At 34.7% G+C, this 26,056-nt stretch overlaps 1 protein-coding gene across 3 annotated transcripts in view; it reads right to left on the bottom strand.

Annotated features, from left to right (window-relative positions):
* UVRAG (UV radiation resistance associated) overlaps window positions 1–26,056 on the bottom strand; it is a 330,550-nt gene that overhangs the window by 121,034 nt on the left and 183,460 nt on the right. For all 3 annotated transcript variants that reach the window (XM_079105194.1, XM_079105195.1, XM_079105196.1), the window contains one exon: window positions 18,534–18,699. In XM_079105194.1, the coding sequence (XP_078961320.1) occupies window positions 18,534–18,699 (166 nt within the window). The remainder of the gene's footprint in view (window positions 1–18,533; window positions 18,700–26,056) is intronic.

Here is a 26,056-nt window from a genome sequence, read left to right as displayed (position 1 = left end):
GTAGATCATTAAATTAAACTATCCCACTCTCATAAGCATCAGATCCTACATGGTGACTATGATCTCGGCCCAGTATTGTCTAAGATTGAGCATACAGTTTCTTTGTACTTTTGCAATTCTATTTCTAAGATAAATCACAATCAATCAGATAAGAAGCACAATTCCTAGGGTTACAGTCAGTATCTTCCATACAGACAATCAAGGAAATGGAAATAACAACAATAACATTTCTATAGGTTCCAATAATTGTTCTACAGGAAAAAAAGCTGCCCATCTTTTAGAGATTTGAAAAATCTTGCTGTGGATAGGCAAGTAAGTTTAAAGTGCCAGCCAATTATACCACCTCCAACTCCTTTTTTTTTTTTTTTAGGCACCAGGGATTGAACCCAAGAGCGCTTAAACAATGAGCCATATCCCTAGTCTGATTTTTATTATTTTTAAAAATTATTTTGAGTCAGGTTCTTGCTAAGTTACTGAGGCTGGCTTTGAACTTGCATCCTCCTGCCTCAGCCTCACAAACAGATGGGATTACAAAAACATGGGCCACTGTGCCTAGCACCACCTTCCACTTCTCCTTCTGAAAATAAAACAAGACACACTTCAGACACCTTTTGAGGGCCTGAAGAAGACATATGTTCTGGCCAGCTAGGTCCTAGCTCAATGATTACTTCAGTAATACATTTTGAATGTATTATCTACCAGACAACATAAGTAGCACAATAACAATGACTAATACATTTCATTTCAAAATCATTTTAAAACCTATTTTTCAGTCTTCAGTGAAAGATGGGGGAGGGAGATGTTGCAGCTGGACCCTAGTTACATTCCTTCATGTTTTGTGGTCTGAGCCTCACAGTGAAATGCAGCAAAACTTTCAGAATTTCCCTTTACAGTGTGCAGGTGCACGAGTAATGGTTTAAGCAAGGCATCAGTCCAGACCCGTGCTTCTAACAGGCCCAAGGAAAGAAATGTTATTTTCTTTTTCTTTCCAGAAAAAACAGGCTAAATAAGTTTTTAACGCTAATATCTCATGTGCCAATAGCCAGATGAGGAAGGTAATCAGAGAGGGCAGAAGCTGAGAATTCCTAGGCCTCTATTATATTAAGTATAATTTGTCCAATGAGTCATTCAATTCCTATTTTCCATCTCCCATGAAGGACAGATTCCATCTAATACCCTGGAAAGGTTTATATCAAAACTGAAAACCCAGAAGAAAAGAAAACCATGTCTAATCTGCTCTTTCAGTGATCCAGGCTAGAATAACTGAGGTTGACTCAATCAATGAACATAATCAATAAGTGTACTTTTACTTATATATTTATTTATACATCTGTTGTTCCAAAAAGGTTTTTGAAGGGATTTATAAAAATGCACAAACCAGCTAAAACATTTAATAGTTCCTCAAATCTAAGGCAGCATCATTCTAAATACATCTTTACCTTATGTAATACTAAGATAAATGCTATCATAGTATGACAGTTCATTAATTGTAAGATAACCCTCATTTTTAGTGATATTAAAATACTAAAAATGTATATATTTGAATCAATAAAATATACGTATTTTAAAAATACAGTATGCTTTCAGGAGGAAGTTGGAGGTTAAGTATAAAATTCATTTATAAAAATGTAATTCCTGTAGTTTTCCTATCAAAGTAAAAATGTGTAACATAATCACCTAAATCAAGCTAGCTAGCCTTCTAAGATTGCTTGAGAAAATCAATCAATAAACAAATCACTGCTGCTGATCACACTGAGGCATACTCCTTGGAGGTGCCCACATATTAAACTGCTCCTTTCCAAACTGAAGTGTGTGGCTGATCTGAAGAAAGAATATTATCATTTCAAGGGCTATCCAGCCTTCAAGCTCCCAAGGCAATTCTCCTGTATAATTCATAGTTTAAGTCAAATGACCATGTCAAAATTTGATAAAAATCTAGAGAGACGCTTAATTTTAATAATATTGAACCTAGGGAAGGTAAGGGGTCGAGGAAGACCACTTTCCCCCAAACTATAAGGTGTTCTTTCTCAAGTACATATCTGGTCATGGAAGTCTATTTTGCTTAAAATCATCTAGGGGTCCCTTCATTCCTTATAAGTAATGTTCTTCATCACTAAACGAACCAAATGACGTCAGTGAAAATGCTCTAAGGGCCTTTCCCTCTAGAGAAACATCAAAAAAAAAAAAAAAAAAAAAAACAAGCAAAAATTGTCAAAATTAATTATGTCAAAATTCTGGAAAACAGTCAAGGATTTGCATCAGCCAACTACACACTAAATTGAGAAAAAAAAACAAAAACAAAACAAAACAAAAAAAAACCCTCAAAATCTGGAGGAAAGTTCTGTAGCATTTTTACTTGCCCTGATTCTAATCTCCTTTCTAGCTAAGCAGAGGTATTGAAAACAGAAGCTTCCATTCCCAGTGTGGGACCTTTGGTTCTGAGAGAGCAGAACTGACCTTATTCTAAAAAAACCTTGTGTTTGTCTATTCTAACTTGTCCAGGGTCTTCCTGAAGGACTAATGCCCTAGTCAGAACTTACCCAATGCTGAAAACCAGCTAACTTTAAGTTATAAGGTAAAAAAACTACGTGGGGCAAAAGATTACTGCTGACACATATATAATACATTACCTAAAGCCTGGGAGAAAAAAGTTGAGGAAGTTTCTTTGATAAACTCAGGCACTCAAAAGTGTCCAAGTATACTGGGGAGTTTAGAAGCTACATGTAGGCTCAGAAAAGACCTGAGAAGACCCTAAGCTCCCACTTCTGACTGATCACTAGGCTCAGTGCATGCAGATGTGAAGGCTTTTAGATTGAAATTAAAGGACACCAGGCAGTACCATAAGGCTGAACAAAGAAACAAATATCTCCACTAAAGGTAATTACATAGGTAAACAATAACAAAAAATCCTGTTCACATATGTATAAAGATGTAATTTGTGCCAGCATAGAAGTGGGGAACAGAACTGTAGAGGAGCTGAGTCTTTATATGCTATTGAAGGTAATCTGGTATCATTTCAAACTAGACTATTATAAATGTAAGATGTAAATTATAATCCTCATGGCAACCACTGAGAAAATATCTTAAACAGAAAAGGAAATGAGAAGGAAATCACAATGGTATAGTATAAGAATAATTAAGCACTAAAGATAGCCAAAGAGGAAATGAGGTACAAAAAAGGTACCAAAGACATACAGAAAATAAACAGCAAAATGGCAAAAGTCCTTCCACAATGGTAATTACATCAAGTGTGAATGGATAAATAATCATAAGGGATAGATTTTCAGAATAGAAAAAAACATTCAAAATGTTCCAATTTACATATGCTACATTTAAAAGGGAATTTCTTTCAATCCAAAGACACAAATAGGTTCAAAGTTAAAAGATGGAAAAGCTATTCCATGCAAAAGACAGCTAGGGTGAGTATTTAGAATCAAACAGAATAGTCTTTACATAATAAAGGTCACTATACACTGATAAAAAGGATCAATACATCAAGATATGACATCTAGAAACATATGCACCAAATAATAGGCCAAAATATATTAAGTGAAAACACTGACAGAATTGAGGAAAGACAGTCTTACAATAATATAGACAGTCTTACAATAATAGTTCAAGAGTTCAATACCCCATTATTAATTCAACATTGGATACAACATCTAGACAGAAAATGAACAAGGTGACAGAAGACTTGACAACACTATAAACAACTAGGTGTATCAGACATATATAGAACACTGCATCTAATGAACAGGAGAATACACATTCTCAAAACCATGTGGGACATTCTTCAGGATAGGTCACAAAACAAGTCTAAATTGTAAAAATACTGAAATGATAAAACTAACTTCTCTGTCACAAAGGAATAAAATGAGAAATTAATAATGGGAAGAAAACCAGATAATTTGCAAATATGAATTGAACAGCCAATGGTCAATGAAGAAATCATAAGGAAAACCAGAAAACACTTATGAGATGAATGAAAACAAAAATACAACATTCAAAAACATATCAGATATGGAAATTTATAGGTGTAAACATTGAAATAAAAAAAAATGATTTTGGAGCCAGGCAAGGTGGCATGTGACAGTACTATCAGTTATGTGGGAAACCCTGAGGTGGGAGGATCACTTGAACCCACAGGTTCAAAATCAGCCTGGACAACATGACAGACTCCCTTTAAAAAAAAAAAAAAAAAAAAAAAAAAAAAAGGGAAGAAAGATCTTTGCTTTTTTTTTTTTTTTTTTTTTTATTAAATACATGGGAACCAGGGATTGAACCACTGTGCCACATCCTCAGCCCTTTCTATATTTTTATTTTGAGCCAGGGTCTAAATTGCTTAGGGTCTCACTAAGTGGCAGAGGCTGGCGATGAACTTGCAATCCCTCTGCTCAGCTTCCCAAGTTGATGGGATTACAAGTATGTGCCATGCTACCTGACTTTGTATTTTAAGGAATTATAGAAAGAACAGAAATCGAAACAAAAAGCTAGCATTAAGAAATAAAATAATAAAGACGAGTAGAGATAAAACAATAGAATCAATGAAAACAAAAATCAGTTCTTTAAAAAAGATCAACTAAATAGAAAAAAAGATGCAAATAACTAAAAATCAGAAACAAAAGTAATGACATTACTACAGATTTTACAGAAAAAAATGACAGTTAAGAAAATATGAGAACTGTATGACAACAAATTAAATAATCTAGATGAAATGAACATATTCCAAGAAACACACAAATTGTCTAAACTGACAGAAATATACAAAAAATCTAAGAGATGAATAACAAAGAAAAAAAAAAAAATCAAATCAGTGATTTAAAAACCTCCCAAAAAGAAAAGTTCAGGACTAGATGGTTCCACTGGTGAATTCAAACAAACATTAAAAGAAAAATTAATAGGAATCCTCGGACTCTTCCAAAAAATACTTCCTTCCTCATGTTATGAGGCCAGGCCAGTAATACCTTGATACTAAAGTCAGACAAACACAATTATAGGTAATGAAAATAATATTCTAATATCTCATAAATATAGAAGCAAAAATTGTCAACAAAACATTGGCAAACTGAAACTAAGAACATATTACAAGGATTATAGACCATGACAACATGGGATTTTCCCAGGAATGCAAGGGTGGTTCCACATATAAAAACAATCAATGTAATATACCACGTTAATATAAGTAAGAAAGAAAACCATAAGATCATTTCAGTTTTTATACAAAAAGGATTTGACAAAGATCTAACATCCTTTCATGATAAAAACACTCATAAAACTAGGAACAGAAAGGAATTTCCCAAATATGATTAGAAGCATTTATGAAAAAGTCAAAGCTAACATTCTGCCAAAATACATTCTACTGTCATGTATAACTAAAAACAACAACAACACACAACAAAAAGCTAACATCATATTCAATGGTAAAAGACTAAATACTTTCCCCCTAAAATGAGGAATAACACAAGGATGCCTGCTTTCACCCCTGCCATTCAATATTGTATTGTAAGTTTTATCCAGAACAATTAAGCAATAAAAGGCATTCAAATTGGAAAGGAAGAAGTAAAACTATTTCTATTCACAGAAATATGAAACATGATCCAACATAAAGAAAATCTAAACAATCTGTGAAAGAAATCAGGAAAACAATTCCACTTATAAAAATTCTCAAAGGATAACATACATGGGAATTAATTTAACCAAGGCAATACAAAACTTGTACATCAAAAATTACAAAACTTTTACTTTTTTTTTTTTTTTTTTTTTGGTGGTGCTGGGGATCGAACCCAGGGCCCTGTGCTTGCAAGACAAGCACTTTACCAACTGAGCTATCTCCCCAGCCCAACAAAACATTGTTAAAAGGAATTGAAGCCTACCTAAATAAATGAAAAACAAACCAAAGGAACATTTCTCATTAATAAGACAACAGTACAGATCTCAAGAACTTCAGACTCCATCATCAGGCAGATATGCAGTCTAAGCAGAGAAGAGATTGGGTCAAATTTGCACTCCTGGCTGGAGGTGGTGATGTCTCCCTTTCAAGAGTTGTAAGAGACTGATCAAAACACTGAGAATAAGATGACTGAACCCTTTGATATGAAGACATTCCCCTTGGTTGGAATATATAATAAAGTGAAAGCAGCCTACTAAAGGGTCCTCCAGATAAGAGTGGGAGAAAGATCCATTTCAGCAAACTGGCAAATTTCAACACAGAAATACAGGAAGCATGAGAGAGTAAGGAAAGAAAATGCCTCAAATGTCTACAGTCCCAAACAACTGAATCCTCAGACACTGAAGTGGATGAAATGCCGAAGACTTTAAAAAGTTAACTGTTAAAATGATCAAGAAACTAAAGATCTAAGGAATAAACGTGGAGAGAAAATATAGGAGTGAAAAATAAGATGGATATTCTGAAAAAGACCCAATAGATACCCTGGAAATTAAAAAAAAAATAAAATCAAATTAAAAATTCAATGGAAAGTATCACTAATAGATTAGACCATGCAGAAGACAGATTTTCAGGCCTGGAAGACTAGGTTTATAATCTTGAAAACTCAGTCTTAGAGACAATAAGAGACATGGCCAGAATACTCAGGAAATCTGGGATCACATGAAGAGATCAAAGCTAAGAATTATTGGCTTTATTAGGAAGACAATGAGATACAAACTAAGGGCAAGCATAACCTTTTCAGTAAAAAAACCAAACAATTTCCAACTTTGAGAATGAGATGGATATCCAAATATGGGATGTATTCAGAATCCCAAGTAGACAAGATCAAAAAAGATCATCTTCAAGACATATTATAATTAAAATGTCTAATATACAGAACAGGGATAGAATTTTAGAAGCTGCAAGAGAAAAATGACAGGTCACATTTAGAAGTAAACCAAGACAAATCACTGCTGATCTCTAAGCCCAGACTTTAAAAGCAAAAGCCAAGAGGTCTTAGAATAACATATACCACACTTTGAAAGATAACAACTGCCAACCAAGATTGCTTTATGCAGCAAAACTGAAGGTGAAATAAAATCTTTCCAAGATAAGCACAGACTAAAAGGATTCATGATTACTAGGCCAACAATACAGAAATACTTAAAAGAAATATTTCATGCAGATGAAATGCAACGCATACTTCAAATGAAGCAAATGAATGAATCTCATTAGAAGAGTAGTTAAAAAGAGTTAAGTTTGACTAAAACATTACAAATAAATCACAATGGCAAACATTAATAATCATCTCTCTAGAATATTCTCAACTCTCCAATTAAAAGACATAGACTGACAGACTGGGTTAAAAAACAGGATACAACCATATGTTGCTTACTTTGACTTATTGGCAAAGACATTCATAAGCTGAAGATGAAAGGACAAAATGGAAACTGAAAACAAGCAGACGTAGCTACTCCATATCTGACAAAGTCGACTTCAAACCAAAATTAATCAGAAGAGACTAGGAAAGTCACTGTATACTGATAAAGGAACAGACCATATTTAAGGACACAAAGCAAGTCTTAGCAAATACAAAAAAGTTTTTTTTTTTTAGCTAATTCCCTGCATCTTATCATATTATAATGGAATGAAATTAGAAACCAGTAACAAGATAAAAAACAGAACCCATTTTAACACATAATACACTTTTGAATGAGTCATAGGAAATCAGGTGAGAAATAAGACTATTCTTAGAAAAAAATGAGAACAGAGATACAACGTATCAAAATCTCTGGTATATCTGAAGGCAGTTCTCAGAGGAAAGTTTATAGTACTACACACAAAAAAAATAGAAAGAACCCAAATAAACAATCTAATATTATATCTCAAGGACCTGGAATAGCAAGAACAAATTAATTCCAAAACCAATAGAAGACAAAAAACAATTAAGATTGGAGCTGACGCAACAACAACAACAAAACACCAAAAAATATAACAACAGAACAAAAACAAAGTGAGAAAGCAAGAGAGAGAAGACTGGGATCAACAAAATTAGAGATGAAAAAGGAGATATCACCACAGACACTGCTGAAATTCAGAGGATTTTGAAGATTTACATACCAATAATTCGGAAAACCTAGAGAATACTGACAAATTTATAGATCTACTCAAATAGAACCAAGAGGATATAGATAACCTAAATAGACCAATATGAAGCGACAAAATTGAGGTAGTAATGAAAAAATCTCCCAACAAAGAAATGCCCAAAACCAAATGGAGTCTCAGCTGAGTTGTACCAGATCTTAAAAGAAATATTGCCAATTCGCCTCAAATTATTCCATAAGGTAGGAAAGGAGCTGGACGAGGTGGTGCATGCCTGTAACCCCAGCGGCTCAGGAGGCTGAGGCAGGAAGATCGTGAGTTCAAAGTCAGCTTCATCAACTTAGCAAGGCACTAAGCAACTCAGTGAGACCCTATCTCTAAATAAAATATAAAGAAAGGCTGGGGATGTGGCGCAGTGGTTAATCATCCCTGGGTTCAATCCTCAATACCAAAAACAAAAACAAATAAGAAAAGATATGAAGGGAGAAAACACTGCCAAATTCATTCCACAGAGCCAGAATCAACCTGATACCATTACCAGATAAAGACCCAGCAAGGAAAGCAAAGTACAGATGAATATCCATGATAAACATTGTTTTAATCAGCTTTTTTTTGCCTCTGTTACTGAAGTCCCAAACAGCACAATTATAGAGGAGGGAAAACTTATTGGGGGGCTCACAGTTTCAAAGATCTCAGTCCACAGGTACCTGGCTCCATTCCTTGGGGCTCAAGGTGAGGCTGAACATCTTGGCAGAAGAGTATGAAGGAGGCTCACATGATGATCAGGCAGCAGAGAGATCTCTACTCATCAAATAAAAATAAATACCCCAAAGCCACGCCCCTATGCCCCACCTTCTCCAGCCACAAAACACCTGCCTTCAATTACCACTCATTTAATCCCATCAGGTGATTTAGTCACTGATTGGGTTAAGGTTCTCATAATCCAATCATTCCTTCTCTAAACCTCCATTGTCTCACACATAAACCTTTGGGGATACCTCACATCCAAATGATAACAAACACAGATAAAAAAATTCTTAATAAAATATTAGCAATCCACATTCAAAAACATTCTAAGAAGACTGTACACCATGATCAAGTTGGTTTCATCCCAGGGGTGAAAGATTGGTTCAATAGATGCAAATCAATAAATATAATTCATTGCATAAAGATAATTAAGAACAAAAACCACATGATGGTCTCAAAAGATGGAGGAAAAAAAAAACATTCAATAAAATCCAACACTTATTCATGTTAAAAACAAGGGAGAAACTGGATATAGAAGGAACTCATCTTAATATCATAAAGGTTATATATAACAATTCCAAAGCTAACATCATATTGAACAGAGAAAAACAAAGCATTTCCTCAAAAATCAGGAACAAGACAAGGATGTTCACTTTCGCTACTCCTATTCAATATAATCACTGTAACACTGTCCAGAGCAATCATGCAAGAGAAAGAAATTAAAGGAATAAAAGAAGGGATAAAAGGAATTTAAAGGAATAAAAAAAGAAATTAAAGGAATAAAAGGAAAAGAAGTCAAATTCTCTGTTTCATGATTCTCTGATCATGATGACATGATCCTACACTTAGAAATCCTTAAAAAAAACTCCACCAGAAGACTTCTAGAGTTCATAAACAAATTTATCAAAGTGGTAGGTTACAAGATCAACATACAAAAATCAAGTTTTCCTACATTCCAAAAATGACTCTGCTAAGAAAAAAAATCCATTCACACAATAGCCTCAAAAACAAAGCAAAGCAAAACAAAAACACCTTAAGAATAAGTCCAATCAAGGAGGTGAAAGATGTTTATAGTGAAAATTATAGAACACTGAAGAAAGAAATTTAAAAAGATCTTAGAAGATGGAAAGAACTACCATGTTCTTGATAGAATATTGTCAAATGGCATACTACCAAAAGATTCAATGCAATTCCCATCAAAATATCAATGACATTCTTCACCAAGTAAGAAAAAGCAGTATTAAAATTCATATGGAAGAATAAAAGACCCAGAACATCCAAAGAATACTGAACAAGAAGAGCAAGGCTGAAAGCATCACAGTATCTGATCTCAAATTATACTATGAATTTATAGTAACAAAAACAGTATGGAATTGGCATTATAAACAGATATGAAGTCCAGTGGAATAGAAGACAGGGGCAAATCCACACAGATAGTCATCTGATCCCTGACAAAGGTGCCAAAAGCATATGTTGGAGTACAGAGAGCCTTTATAGCAAGGTGCTGGGAAAACTGGTTAGTCATATGTAGAAGATTGAAACTAGATCCCTGTTCTTCACCTGCACAAAAATTAACTCAAAGTGGATCAAAGATATAAGAATTAGGCCAGAAACTCTAGCAGATAGAAGAAAATGTAGGGTTGAAGGGCTAGGGATGTAGCTCAGTGGTAAAGTGCTTGCCTGTCATGCCCAAGGCCTTTGGTTCAATCAGAAGGAAGGAAGAAAGGAAGAACAGAAGGGAAGGAGGGAGGGAGGGAGGGAAAAGAAAAGGAAAGGAAAGAAGAGAAAAGGAAAGAAAAGAAAACATAGGGCCAATACTCCAACATCCTTAGTAAGATTCCTAAAACTCAAGAAATAAAACTGGGAATCATTAAGTGGAATTGCATCAAATTAAAAGTTTTTGAACAGCAAAGGAAACAAGGGCATGAAAAGGGAGCCTATAGAATGGGAGAAAATCTTTGCCAGTTACTCTTCTGACAAGGAATTAATATTCAGAACATATAAAAAAACTCAAAAAACTTAGCATGTGCACATACACACACACATAGACAAAACAATAAGAAGGCAAATCATCTAAAGAGACGTTTCTCAAAAGAAATGCAAATGGCTGACAAATATATGAAAAATGTTCAACATCCTTAACAATCAGGGAAATGCGAATTAAAACTACACTGAGATTTCATCTCACTTCAGTTAGAATTAAAATCATCAAGAATACCAATTATTAGGAAAGATGCAGAAAAAAGTATACCTATACACTGTTTTGGGGACTGCAAAGTAGTACAGTCAATTTGGAAAGCATTACAGGGATTCCTCAAAAGGCTAGGAATGGAACCACCATATTACCCTACCATCCCAGTCCTTTGTATTTATCCAAAAGAACTAAAATCAGCATACTCTAGTGACAACATGCACCACAATGTTTATAGCAGCATAATTCACAACAGCTAAAGTAACAGAACCAGTATAGGTGCTGTCAACAGATAAATGGATTAAAAAATGTATGTACACACAACAGAGTTTCAGTCATTAATCATTTGCTGATTAATGGACAAAAGTTGAGAACATCATGCTAAGTGAAATAAGACAAACTCAGAAAGTCAAAGTCCCAATATTTTCGCTCATTTGCAGAAGGTAGAGAGAAAGAGGAAAAGGAATTAAAAAAAAAAAAAAGGGGGGGGGGGAGAGGAATATAATAAAAATAAGGAGAACAGACGAGTAGAGGAAGAGGATTAAGGGGAAGAGAGGAGTATGTAAGGGAAGCAACACCAGAATCAAAGTAACCAACTTATGCTATGTGTATGTATGGATACAGCACAATGAATTCTACTTTTATGTAGACCTATACCAAATTTTAGAAAACAATACATAATAGAAGCAAAACCAGCAGAATAGAGAAAGGGTACTAGGGGAGGGAAGAAGGGAAGAAAAGAGAAGTAGTGGGAATTGAGAATGAGCTAACTATGCTACATGCATTTATGATTATGTCAAAATGAGCCCATAATGCACTAACAAAAACAAATAAAAAAAATAGAAAAATAGATTAAAAATAAGGTGGCAATCTATGGACTCAATAAAATCCTTATGGTCATTTTTGCAGAAAGGAAAAGCTGATACTCATATTCACATGGACTCCAAGGAACTCTGAATAGCCAAAATAATATTAAAAAGAACAAAGTTTGAGTACTTATATTTTCCAACTTCAAAACTTATTATGGTACTGGCATAAGACTATGACATATAGACCAATGGAATAGAAATGAGAAACCAGAAATAATCCATGGCCAATTGGTTTTCAACAAGGGTGCCAAGGCCATTCAAGGGAGAAAGAATATAAAAATTACCTCAAAATGGAACAAAGACCTAAACATAAAAACTAACACTATTTAACTATTATAAGAAAACACAGGGATAGATCTTCAAGACCTTGTGTTTGACAGATTTTAGATATAATACCAAAAGCACTAGGAAGGACAACAAAGACAAATTGAACCTCATCAAAATTAAAAACTTTTCTGAATCAAAGAAAAGTAAAGAACATGAAAGATCTATTTTAACTGCTTCCTCTTCAGCCTATTAATAACAGAGAGATTCCTACTCCCAGAGTTATGGGATTGGTTAAACACTTAACACCTCACACTGGACAAATGAGGCTGGTCGCAGACTATGAGTAACATGTACTCTCAGCCTGGGGAACAGAATACCACATGCCATGCATGGGACTGTACTTGGGAAGAGTGACTCATACCAGGGTGCAATGGTAAGAGTGTGTTGGAAACTTCATCTCTAAGACAACAGTGTTGGAAGGTGAGGCCTTTTGGGGGGTGATAAGGGCTCTGCCCTCATGAAAGAATTAGACATAAAAGGGCTTGATGGACAGAGTTTGGTCCCCTTGCATCTCTACTGTCTCTCTTATGTAAGGCAAGACATTCCACCCCTCTGAAGATTTCAACAAGAGGTTATCACCTTGGAAGCAGAGAAAGCAGCCCTCACTGGACCCTGAACCTGCTGCCACCTTGATGCTGGACTTCCCAACCTCCACAGCCATTAGAAATAAATTCTAATGTTTATAAATTATACAGTGTGTATTTTGATAGAGCATCACAATCGGGCTAAGACAAACAGTCTGCCTAGACAGACAAGCTTCACAGTATCAAAAGGTAGAGGCTACCCCTGCTTCGAGCAGGAGGATGTGATTGGTGTATTTCAGTGATTCCCCAGCTGGCAGGGAACTGAAATGCAGGGCTACTCAGAAAAGAATGGGCAAAAGATTTGAATAGAGATTTCTCCAAGGAGATACCTGAATATCCAGTAAGCTCATGAAAAGCTGAAAGCATCATTATTCAATAAGGAAATATAAATAAAAACAAAAGATACCACATCACATCTGGAAATATAAAATGGTACAACTGCTAGGAAAACAGTTTGATGATTCCTCAAAAAGTTAAAAATAGAGCTGGGCTTGCCCAGCATGTGTGAGGCACTGGGTTTGATTCTCTGCACTGTACATCAATAAACAAAAATAAAGATTCATGAACAACTAAGAAAATTTTTTAAATGAAAAGTTAAAAATAGAATTACCATATGACTCAGCAATTTCATTAGTAGGCATACACCCAAAAGAATTGAAAATGGGTACTCTAAAAACTCTATGTAAATGTTCATAGCAACAGCAACAGTATTCACAATAGTCCAAAGCTGGAAATAACCCAAATATCCATCAAGAGATGAATGAATAAACAAAATGTGGTATACACACTGAATGGAAGATTATTTGACTATAAAAATGAATGAAGTACTGATCAGGCTACAACATCGATGCATCTTGAAAACATTATGCTAACTGAAAGAAGCCAAAAACAAAAGGGTCACATATTGTATGATTCCATGTATATAAAATATCTAGAATAGGAAAATATAGAGAGACAGAAAGCAGACTGGGGGTTGCCAGGGGCTGATAGAAGTTAGGGGGTAGGGAGTAACTGCTTAACAGATACAGGGTTTTCCTTTGGAGTGATGAAATTGCTTTAGAATTAGAGGCTGCACAATACTGCAAAAGTACTAAATGCCACTAAATTATATATTTTAAAATCTTTAATTTTACTTTATATGAATTTCAACTTGGCTTTTAAAAAATCAAAGACAAGAAATTCAGGTTCTCAATTTCATTGTTTTTGAAACTGAAAAGAATACTAGTCTCGAAATCAATCACAACATTGAAAAAGGCACTGATTTAAAGTATACATGTGGTTCTTAGCTGAGAGCCTTGGTAGATGATATGGATTTACTCCTTAATCTCTCAGAAGACTGGTTCCCACCTCCTTTTGTGGATACCAAAATCTGAGATTTAAGTCTCTTTATAAAATGGCATTGTATATGCACAACCTTCCATATATTTTAAATCATCTCCAAATTACTTATAATACCTAATACAGTGTTACTGCTACATAAGTAGTTGCTACACAGTATTTTTTATCTTTTTTCCCCTTTATTATTTTTATTTGTACAGACTGCATTTTGATTCTCTGTACACAAATGGGGCACAACTTTTCATTTCTATGACTGTACACAATGTAGATTCATACCATTTGTGTAATCGTACATGTACATAGGTTAATACTGTCTGCCTCAGTCCATGATCTTTCCTTTCCCCACCCTGACTCACCCCATTTCCCTCTGCACAATTCAAAGTTCTCCATTCCTCTCTTGCCACCACCAACACCATTCCTCGTTATGTATCATCATCCACTTATCAGAGAAAACATTCAGCCTTTGGTTTTTTGGACTTGGTTTATTTCACTTACCATGATATTCTCTAACTCCATCCATTTACAAGCAAATGCCATAATTTTATTCTTCTTTATGGCTGAGTAATATTCCATAGTATATATAGAGAGCATTGTTTAGGGAACAATGACAAGAAATTTGTTGTACATGTTTAGTACATATATGTTTCTCCACTGCTTGTTTCTAGTCTAATGTTGAATGAATCCACAGATGCAGAACCCACAGATACCAAGGGATGACCTATGTAGTACCAAGTCCCTCCACTGGTACTTACCATTCCTCCTTCCACTCCTCCACGTTACCTCTAACAGTAGTGCTACTAGCACTTTCCTAAGTATGCTTGAAGATATTTCATTTCTTTGTGTCAAAAAGAAAATATTCTTTCAATCTAAAATGTAATTCTTCACCCTACCTGCACATTAGAATCACTTCAGAAGTCTTGAAAAATACCTAAAATCTGGGTCCCATCAACTGAATAACAATTTCTGGGGAGAGGCCAGGAATCTGGGGGTCAGATCACTTTTAGAAGCTTCCCAGATGACTTTACTGTTCAGCCAGCGATGGGGAATAAGGTTCTCAGGTTATTCTATATCCCCTTTCCTTTAGCCTAGGGTGGTGTTTTCTAAACTCCAGTTATTCACACACCAGCATGAATCTAGAAATTTAGCCATTTACTTCAATTTTAAATTTATTATCAAAAATCGTTCGTAAATCTGTTTTATCCTTTAATGCCTGTGTATTTTTTTTGTAGTGTGGTCCTTTTTCATTCTCATATTGGTCATTTTGCCTTGTCTCTTCTATTTCTAAATTAACCCCCTTAAGGACTTATCACTTATCTAGTCATTTTTAGGTCTAGAACTTTTGTGTTTACTATTTTTTCCATCACACAATTGCCCATTTAATTTCCACTTTCATCTTTATTATTTGCTTCCTTTTACTTTCCAAGAGCTTTTATTGTGTGGTTTTAGATAGAGAATAATCTGTACCTACAAACTCTGACATGCTATATTCTCATTATCATTCAGTTCAAAATAATTTAAAATTTCCTTTTACTTGAAATGTTTTGAGGACCAGCATAACCACTTCTGGCGTATGTGCCATATGATGCATAGAAAAAGTGCATCGTAAAACCTTTTGATGAGATATTCTTTATGCATGCTTAGGTCTACTTTATTTATTGTTCAAGTGTTTTAAATGTTGATGTTTTTGGTCTGCTTCTTCTAATAGTTAATGAAAGAAAATTTAAAGTCTTCTACCATTAGATTTCCTGGTAGTTGTGAATTTTTGTTTATATGTTTGAAGTTATGTTTTTAGGTAGATAAATATACAAATTTAGAATTGACTGTACTGTCAAAAAATGCCCCACTTTATTTAAATTCCTTAAATTTACTTTATCTAATATTAGTATAATGTTAGCTCTCGTTTGCATAATATTTCTTTACATACTCTTACTTTCAATATTTCTGTGTTCTTTTAATTGAAGTGCCTCTTGCAAGCAGGATTATATTTTATTTAGTATGACAATATTTTTTTAATCTTTAAAAATTTTTTTTTTGTTTAGTTGTTGATGGGCCTTTATTTTCTTTATTTACATACCTGCGGTTCCAAGAATTGAATCCACTGCCTCATACATGCTTTCCAAGCACTCTACCAGAGCCACAATCCCAGCCCCGAGTATGCTAAAATTTTTAACAGTATCAATGCCATTTACATTTAATGTAATTACATGACAATTTTTTTCTTTTTTTTTTTTTTTTTTGCCATGCTGGGGATCGAACCCAGGGCCTTGTGCTTGCAAGGCAAGCATTCTACTGACTGAGCTATCTCCCCAGCCCCAAATTTGGTTTTATATCTGCAAACTTACTATTTGTTTTCCATTTATCCCACAGAAACAGAAATCATGTTTTTTTTTTAAATTTAATGTGTACTTTTATTTTCTTGCCTTCTATTAGATGAAGCAAGTATCATTTATCTCCTCTACAAAATTTTGCTTGCACAAAACAACTCTTAGTAGTTATGAGATTATAATATGCATCCTTGATTTATCAGAGTATAACATAAATTACTATCTTTACCACTGTCCAAGTGAAGCTAGGACATTAGAGTACTTTAATTCCATTTACTGCTTCCCATCTTTTGTCATGCATTATAATTATTCCACATATACTTTATGTTTGGGTATCTTATATGCAGTGATACATTGCTAATTTGTTTCACAGTTGTTTTATTCAGCTATTTCACTGCTGTAACTAAAAGGACCCCACCAGAACAACTGTAAAGGAGGAAAGATTTATTTAGGGGTTCACGGTTTCAGAGGTCTCAATCACAGACAGCAGGCTCCAGTTCTTGGGCCTCAAGGTGAGGCAGAACATCATGGTGAAGTGTGTGACCGAGGGAAGCAGCTCATGTGGTAATCAGAAAGCAGAGAAAGAGACTCCACTTGCCAGATACAAATATATACCTCAAGGTCATGCCCCTGATTCCCACCTCCTCCAGCCACACCCCAACACTTCAGTTACCACTCAGCTAATTCCTATTAGGGGATTAATTCACTGATTGGGTTAAGACTCTCATAATCCAACTATTTTCCCTCTTACCTTTCTTGCATTGTCTCACACGTGAGCTTTTGGGGGACACCACATCTAAACCATAACAATAGTCAAAATTAATTTTAATATACTAATATTTATCCTTCTTGCATGTCCATGTTTCTGATTTTTCTTTAGTATATCCTTTGGTGTAGGTCTGCTGGGGTGAATATTCTCAGTTTTGATGGTCTGAAGTGTCTTTATTTTGCCCTTACTTTTGAAGGATATTTTCATTGTGTATAGAATTATAAATTGGCAATGGTTTTCTCTTAATACTTTAAAAATGTCATTGTATCACCTTTGTGCCTTATTTCTTCTGAGAATGTAGTTCTGGGTCTTATTATAAATCTTTTGATACTAACATGTCCTTTTCTCTTCAGTTGCTTTTAATATTTTCATTTTGTCTTTTATGTTTTCAGCTGTTTAGATATTCCTATGTATGTTTTCTTTGTTATTGTGTTTTGTATTTAGTGCTTTTTTGATGTCTTTGGTTAAATTCTCAAACATTATCTCTTGAAATATTGTGTTTACCTTGGGCTTTTTCTACCCTCCCTATGACCACAATTACAAGTATATGAGACATTTCTATCAAGTCCTACATGTGTCACACTTTACATTCCACCTCTTTTGCTCTTTGTACTTTGGTCAGAATACAGATGTTTCTTGACTTACATTGAAGTTATCTTCTACTAATCCAACATAAAGTGAAAATATCACAAATCAAAAATGCATTTAATAAACCTACCAAACATTATAGCTTAGCAATACAGTACACTGTTGAGTATCAGCAGCTACTCTCTTAATCTTGTGGCTACCCAGCTCACAGAAGAGAGTATCACGCTGCATATTGCTAGCCTGGGAACATATCAGAAATTAAAAATTCCAAGTATAGATTCTACTGCATGAATATTGCTTTTCACACCACTGTAAAGTCAAAAAACTGTCAAATTATCGTAAATCAGACACTATTCATATTTTCTACTGCCCTATCTTCCAGTTTACTAATTTACTTTTCAGCTATGTTCAGTTCGCTGCTAAGTCTTTTATCCTTTTCCTGCTTACCTCTCTGACAAATCTTTTAATCATTTCACTTATTGAGTGGCAGGCAACAGATATTATGAATATTTACAGAGCATATGACATTTGTCCTCACTAAAGTAAAAGTAAAGTAAATGAGTCAGTTTTGCTAACATCAGTAATTTTTTTAAGTACAGGACTTGAACCACCATAATCTAGATGAATAACTGTTTTATTTAAAAGAAATGGAACACTTAACAAAAGATAAAAATTGCCAAATTTAGGTCACATATTATATTTTTCATACACCCCATGTTTCATCTAGGCTTGATTTTAAAAACATGAAAAAAGAAAAGGACACTTACTCTCTCTCCTTTTCAGTCAGCTTGTCATTGATATTATCTTTGATTGTTGATCTAGACCCCTTATGAATTATAGGGTATCTGAGGGGCACTTGTAGGAAAAAGGAAATCATGGAGACCAAATGTGCAGTGTAACCAAGGGCAACAGCAATGCTTCCATCATCTTTTGCTGTAAATTCGAAAGCAGAGGAAAAGAAAACCATTTACCTTATAAATATAGCTATGAGATGATAATAATAAATCCATTTCAAAGGATATCTTATAAAAACAAATGGCAAAATATTAATCACTTGTCTAAATTACATGAATTTTTTATGAATCTAAACACATTAGACTTGAAATTTTATCTATATTTAAAACTAATTCTTACTAATTAAAGTGATATTAACAGATATATACCTTAAGCAAGAGTTCTTAGTATACCCAATTATCTATATAACTTCCTTTCTGAGCATTTTAAAAGGGTGAATTAATGCTTGACTATTATATAATGTGAAAATTAGTTTCAGAGGTTTCACTTCAACATACTATATAATCATTATATATATTAACAACTTTCTAGAAAATGTAGTGTTGTGCTGTTATGACTCTGAGGTGAAATAAAACAGGATAGTTCATTCTTATAGGATATGTTTATTTACTGATAAGACAGTGTTACATGAATAAATTTGTGATGTTTGAGATGAACTAAAGGAGAAAAATATTTTATTTTATTTTTTGGTACCAGGGATTGAACCAGGGGTGCTCTACCATGGAGTCTTATCTCCAGTTCTTTTTATATTTTATTTTGAGACAAACTGTCTAGAGTCTCACTAAATTGCTGAGGTTATTAAACTTTGAACTTGCAATCCTCCTGCTTCAGCCTCCTGAGTCACTGGGATTATAGGCATGTGCCTGGCAGGACAAACTATTTTAATCAGCAAAAGTGAAAGGCCAAATACTTAGTGAGGCCCTAAGCAACTCATTAAGATCTTGTCTCTAAATAAACTACAAAAAAGGGATGGGGATGTGGCTCCGTGGTTAAGTGCCCTAGGTTCAATCCCCAGTACAACAAAACAAAACAAAACAAAACAACCCACACTGTTTATATACCATCCTATGTATGCAATTTAGGTAGAAGTAACATTACTAAAAAGTGCGTGTGTCATAAAGTTAAAAATAAGCATGTAGCTTTTTAAAAAGCAGAGATAATTACATTTTTAAACTCATTATTCAGATTTCTGCCCCTACCTATCAAGTGATAAATGATGATTCAGGCACAGAACTTAGAGTAACACAACAGAAAGTTTTGAACTTTCCCAGAAGGATGGGAAAAGTAACTGCTTGGTATAGTGTATTTCTAAAATAAGTTAAAAAGTACATACACACACACACACACACACACACACACACTCATACTAAAAGATTTAATATATAATCTATATAGCCGAGCTATATAGAGAAGAAGGGCTGAAATGATTGAGAGACCATGGCCTAACCATTCTCTGAGTTCTAAGGGAACTTTTAACTTCGATTATTAATAATACTTTTCGCATTCTTTTGTATTTATACTTAATTATCTAAGCTCTGCTTTCTTATGGTAAGAATGACACTATAGCCATCCATTCCTCAGTGAATTCTCTACCCCTGTCTAACAAAACAGACTATTGGGTTCTCTTTGATCATCCTATAAAAACAAGTTACTTCTGCTACTATATATTTTTCTTCTTTAAAGAATCAAATGTGTACTTTATATTTGAAAATAATTCACTCACTAAGAATTAATAAACTGGGCATCTTTGTAATGCCATTTCATTCATTTTACAGAAAAAGTAAGGTTCAAAAATATTAAGGAAGCTGCCCAAAGTAACAGAGCTAGTAAATAAGTTAGCCTGAAACCAAATCCTCCATCCTTACTACCACCATATCAGTTCTACCATCCTATCTCAGAACTTAACTGTTAAAAAACTAATATGCAATAATTTTACTTGGGAGCTTGGAATGTGCCAAGCTTGTTATACAAAATGCATGTAGTTACGTCATACTTTTCTAGTAAGGGCAAAGAATACACAAAAAGTCTGAGTACTCCATGACTTTTATAGTGCTTGACAGAAAAGGGGATTCTCAACCCATGCTTGCCATTCTGTCAAAAGAAATTCATGAAAAAAAAAAAAAATCAAATGATATTCATTTTAACTGACCACTAAGTCATGTCCTCCCTAACTAGAATTCTATTTTTAGAAACCATGTCCTTTTGCCTCAGTTCCTCCCAAGTACCTTGATTAATATTACAACACTGTGCTTCTATTAAAACCTGTTCGTTGTACCACCTTAGAAACTAAAATTATAAATTCATCATCCTATAATATCAGAGCTAGGAGAAACCTTAGAAATCACTGAGTCTGACACTATCAACTTAGAGGTCTGGGGAATGGTTTGGTCAAAGTCATACAGGTAAAAATCATAGTGATGGAAGTGGGAGAACTGTATTCACACCTCAAACTATGTCTGCTCCCAAAATATCCAGGTCTGGAGGCACAGCTGGGACTGTGAGTTCTATCCCAGGCTGCTGAACCCTGCTCTTACTTTCTGAGGAGAACAGAGCTTCCCAAATTAAAAATATTTCTATAAGTAAAAGGCGTTGGTCTTTAAGAATCTTCTTTAGAAGGGAAAGAAGAAGAAGAGGACTTAGAATAAAGAAGGATAATACTATGCAAAATTGGGACTTTCCTATGTGTGCTTTACGCAAGGTTTTTCCTTTCCAATATGACCTGACAGCAAAGGATTTGAAAACCTCCAGAAAACAGCAAAAATCCTCTTCATTTGTTTTCCACATAGGTCAAATGCAAGCTATGATTGTTTTAAAAAATCTATCCAATGCTAAACCCTTAAGCATCTACAATTTTTTTCTCATATTACAAAAGGGGCAATGCTAAAGAATTGCATTAGCATATTTGGAGACTACATACACATCTTTCTTAAAAGAACAAAGAATTGTTCTTCTAAAATCACCTCCTCCAATTCACAAAATACTTTTGTTTGAATTTAAAGATAAAACGGCATCTCTAAGAGAAGCCTACACATAGAAATCAAAACCCAAAAGGAAAGCGCAAACAATGAAAATTAAATAATATTGGAAATTTGCTTTGATTCAGGTAATTCACACTCACCATTGTTGCCACAAGACTCCTCGCTCCACCTATTAAAAACCCTAGGTTGTTTCCCATTCCAGGCCATAGTGCTCCATCACAGCCTCACTGTTAAACACTATGGTGTTGGATTTCCAATATTAAGGCTTTATATTAAAAAGCATTTTAAAAGGACCATGGGTGAAGCATTACAGGACTCAAGGGTATTGCAATACCCTCAAAAGGAAAACCACCTCCTGGTAGGGAAGTCACTTTCATCACCCCAAGACCACTGAGCCTCCTGTGGGAAAATGTGAGCTCATGTGGTTAATTATGGCTATTGCAGGCCATGCAACCTCAGATGTCACATTCTGTTGCCAATCACTTTAGCTAAAAAACCAAAAGGTTTAAGGTTTCCAGCATTCCAAGATCTGAAAGACTTTTTACCTGCCAAAGCCAAAACATGGCCCTCTGGGGTGTACTTTTCCAGTAAGCATTAATGACGTCCGTAACACCTAATGCAGAGCAGAGGTTTGTGTTTCTTATACTGCTCTGGGGGTTAGAAAGGTCACAGATGATAGTTTTGTTGGTGAGAAGAAGTTGGAGGGGGAGTGGAGGTCCAGGGAGGATCAGGAATGAACTGTTAGACTCAGGTATGTGAAAAAAGATACTAATTCAAACAACATTTTAAGGGACTTAAAAACAAAACAAAGCCCACAGTTTCCTCGAAATAAATATTTCTGATTTGTTTTTTAAATATAGGAAGCCACTCAAGGCTGCCACTGTTGTGTAATTTTTATGACAATAAATTCCACAAACACTCAATGGCCATGACAACATAAATTAGTTCAAATATTCCTTTGATTTATATGCTGGACAAACTATTAATATTCAAATGCATCCAAGTACAATAAGTGATCTAAAAGCTCTTACCATCCTGCCTTCCCAATCACTGAGGCAGCTGATTTGTTAAGGAACCAAGCACCCACTGATCCAGACAGGACAAAATATTTAAGACTCTAATCACTGCCACAGCATCTATGGAATCAGTCCATGTTCTCAATGAGACACTGTTTGACATATGGACTCTCCTTTCCAAGAAATCATGCCTGCATAAAGGGATACAGACACAGAAGGAAATCTGGGTCTCATTACCACAAAAGGCTCTCGTGTTATGGATTACTTAAAAACACACGCAAAAACATTGTTTCTTTCTTTCTTTCTTTTTTTTTTTTTTAAAGCTAAACATCTTAGTCAATGGAATTCAGATGAATACCCTTCACAGTTAGTTTTCTCCCATTGTGTCCAGTTCTCTTTGTCATACTCTAACAAGAACTTACCCATTTAGAAAAGCACAATGAATGTTGTGTTGGGCCCCTATGTTGGAGTTTCCCAAACAGTATCAACCTACACAGTATAAAGTCTATACAGGAAAGTCTCATAACAGCATAGGAGTAACCAGTTTGGAGTTCCTTCACTATAGTGTCTCCCAGAATGCAGCTGCTACAGAATACTAAAAGTTGTCGGAGGCTTAGAAGAGTCTACTATTCAAAGCAAAGAAGGAAATGACATCATGGCAGGAATAATATAGACCTTAAATCGGGCAGACCAGTAATAACCTTAGCTGTATCACTGGTTAATATGAATCTTGTAAAAATCAATCTCTCTGGGCCTCAATTTCTTGTCATTAAAAAAAAAAAAAAAAACTAGAGTAATTCCTTTCTTCACAGAAGGCATTAATTCTCACAATTATGAGATTAAAGTAATAAATGTGGTAACACTACGCATGATGTCCCAAGTTATCATATTTCTACTCACCCAACCTAAAAAGTCCTCCCATGCTTCTTTCCCCAGGGGAACAGCTGTCTCATAAGACAGCTCAGGCATCATCTTCTCTATATAAAGTTTTCCTCATCCCATCCAGGTTGAATTGATTACTCCTATTTCTTTGAGTTCCATGTATCTGGTATAATCCCTAAGTGCCTAACATAGAGTCTGGATTCAATAAATATTTCTTGGTTTAATTACAAATCTAATGCCCTCAACAAGACTTATCTCGCTAAGGCTGGATCAAAGTCTTAATTCTTTGTTTATTCACAGCACCTGCAGAGCAGATAAGAAACAGGCATTCAACATATTTACTGTATTGAAATGCCTTACAGAATGCTAAAATTAAGATTTTTAAAGTCCAATACTACTATATATGCTTCTTAAAATTTCTGATTCCTAGAGGTCAAAGGGAATGAATAGGACCTTAGCATACAATTTTATCTCCCATTTCATTTTTCAGCAGATGCACTAAAAAGGTTACACTAATTTTTTAAAGGTTAGGGAGGATGTGTGCAGGCTTATTTGGGCATTCTAAGTGTAGATGGCTATAAAAGCTATGAAAAACTAGGAAACAAGGCACTTGAAAGAAAAGAAAAATAGAACCAAGAACCTTCCCTGAGTAGATTAAAATAACAGACCACCACTACTGCTATTCCTGCTTCTCTTACTACTTCTTCAAATCACTCTGTACTTAGTAGTCAGAGTGACTGTTAAAAGCACAGCTCAGTTCATGTCACGTCCCTTCTTGAAACCCTGAAGGCCTTGCTCACTTCATTGAGAATAAAACTGAACTTCCTTAGTATGGCCTCCAGGTCCTGGATGACCTCTCCTTCCAGCTCTAACATAACTTTTCCCCTTGTCACTGTGCTCCAGCCATACAGGTCTAGATGGTTTGGTCTTTTCTGTCCTTCGTTCCTTTCTTTCCTCTCTTCTTTTCAATGAATTCCATTATATTTATTGCATACCTCCTCTCTGAAAAGATCTTTCTTATGTCATCTCATCCCATCATCACAATGAATTAGAAATATAAATACTATCTCATTTTACAGGTAAAGAAATTAAGCTGAGGGATACATGACTTATCTAAACTACAAATCTTTTCTCCCATTCCCCTGGCCCAGAGTCTTTTTCAAACTTCTTCAGGTATGTCAACTCGCCCCCTACATCATGACTTTTGTACTTCCTGCTCTCTATTCGAGAAATACCCTGAGCTGTAGTATAGTTGGTTCCTTTCAGTCTTTAAAATTTCTGTTAAATGTTTCTCTTCAGAGAGGGCATCTCTAATTGCTTTATTTAAAGGAGGTTTCCTCATACTTTATGATAATATATTCTTTGATTAAATACTTATTAATTACTTATTTTCCTATTATTGATCTGCTTCAAAGGGCTGTAGGCTCTATGAAAGGAGAGAATGTTTGCTTTTTCATTATTATATCCTCAAAATTCAGCACAGCACCTGCCATATAGGTGTTTGTTAAGTATTTTTTCAATGAATGAATGAATGAGGAAAATGATGTGCCATGGGCTTCAAAAAACCACAGCTTTGCCCAAAATTAATACCAAAACACATTTTGTGGGACCAATAGAGGTGTGAGGGAGCACTGTACAATGGCAATCAAATGAATCCCAGCTCTATCACCACCTAGCTCTGTAGTCTTGAGCAAGTCACCGAATACCACTTTCCTTGTAGGCTTCCTTTGATTTTGTGAGGATTAAAGATAAGGCAAAATCTCATGCTTTTACAAATACTGGTATATCTCAATTTTCACAACAATCATGTAAGACAGGTAGGATATAGTATGTTCATATTATTGATTAGGAAATCAACTCAAAGGTTATATGACTTGCTTCAAACTACATGTTTTATGGAAGGGGAACCAGGAGTTGAACAAAGATTTTCCAACTCCTGGTTTACCACTCTCCTTATATCAACTACTACTTTTTTTTTTTTCCCAACTACTTCTTATAAAGGCTGAAGAGGATAATTAATTAAAATAGTCTTAAATGTTTAAGGACCACAAATAGTAATAGTGTCTTTAAAGGGAAGTGGAAGAAAATCCTAATCAAAACAAGTAAGGCTCCCTTACAGGTTTAATAACTACCCAATAACTACCCAAACAGGCTTAGTATGTTAGCTTTGGGAATAATTTATAAAGATATTTAGTAGGTCTCAAAGCATCATTTATACTAAGGGAAAAACTCACTTTGAGAATCTCTTTTCCTTGGCATATTTGATGAGATTAGAAAACAGAAAAGACTTGGAAATGTAGGAATTATTATAAATCATATTCCATAACACCTCTGTGTAAAAGGAGAGAAATGATAGTACAACAAAGTAAACCTATGATAGTGGGAATGTCACAAAATTAAATTTGTAATACTTTTCAGGTTAGCAGGAATATAGTTTTGTAAAAAATAGCCTTCTGCTGCCAACCACACACAATTTTTCATGAAAATCAAATCAACAGGGTAGGGAGATTATTTGTATTCTTAAGAACTCTATTCCAAGATTTGCTTAATGCTTATTTAAAAGTGATTTTCTTTTAAATTTCAAATAAAAGTTCGATAATTATTTTTCCATGATTACAC

Source organism: Sciurus vulgaris (genome assembly GCF_902686455.1).
Source record: "Sciurus vulgaris genome assembly, chromosome: 11".
In the NCBI taxonomy this organism is placed as follows: domain Eukaryota; kingdom Metazoa; phylum Chordata; class Mammalia; order Rodentia; family Sciuridae; genus Sciurus; species Sciurus vulgaris.
The sequence above is the reverse complement of the archived record's forward strand: the minus strand, read 5'-3'. Positions and strand labels throughout refer to the sequence as shown.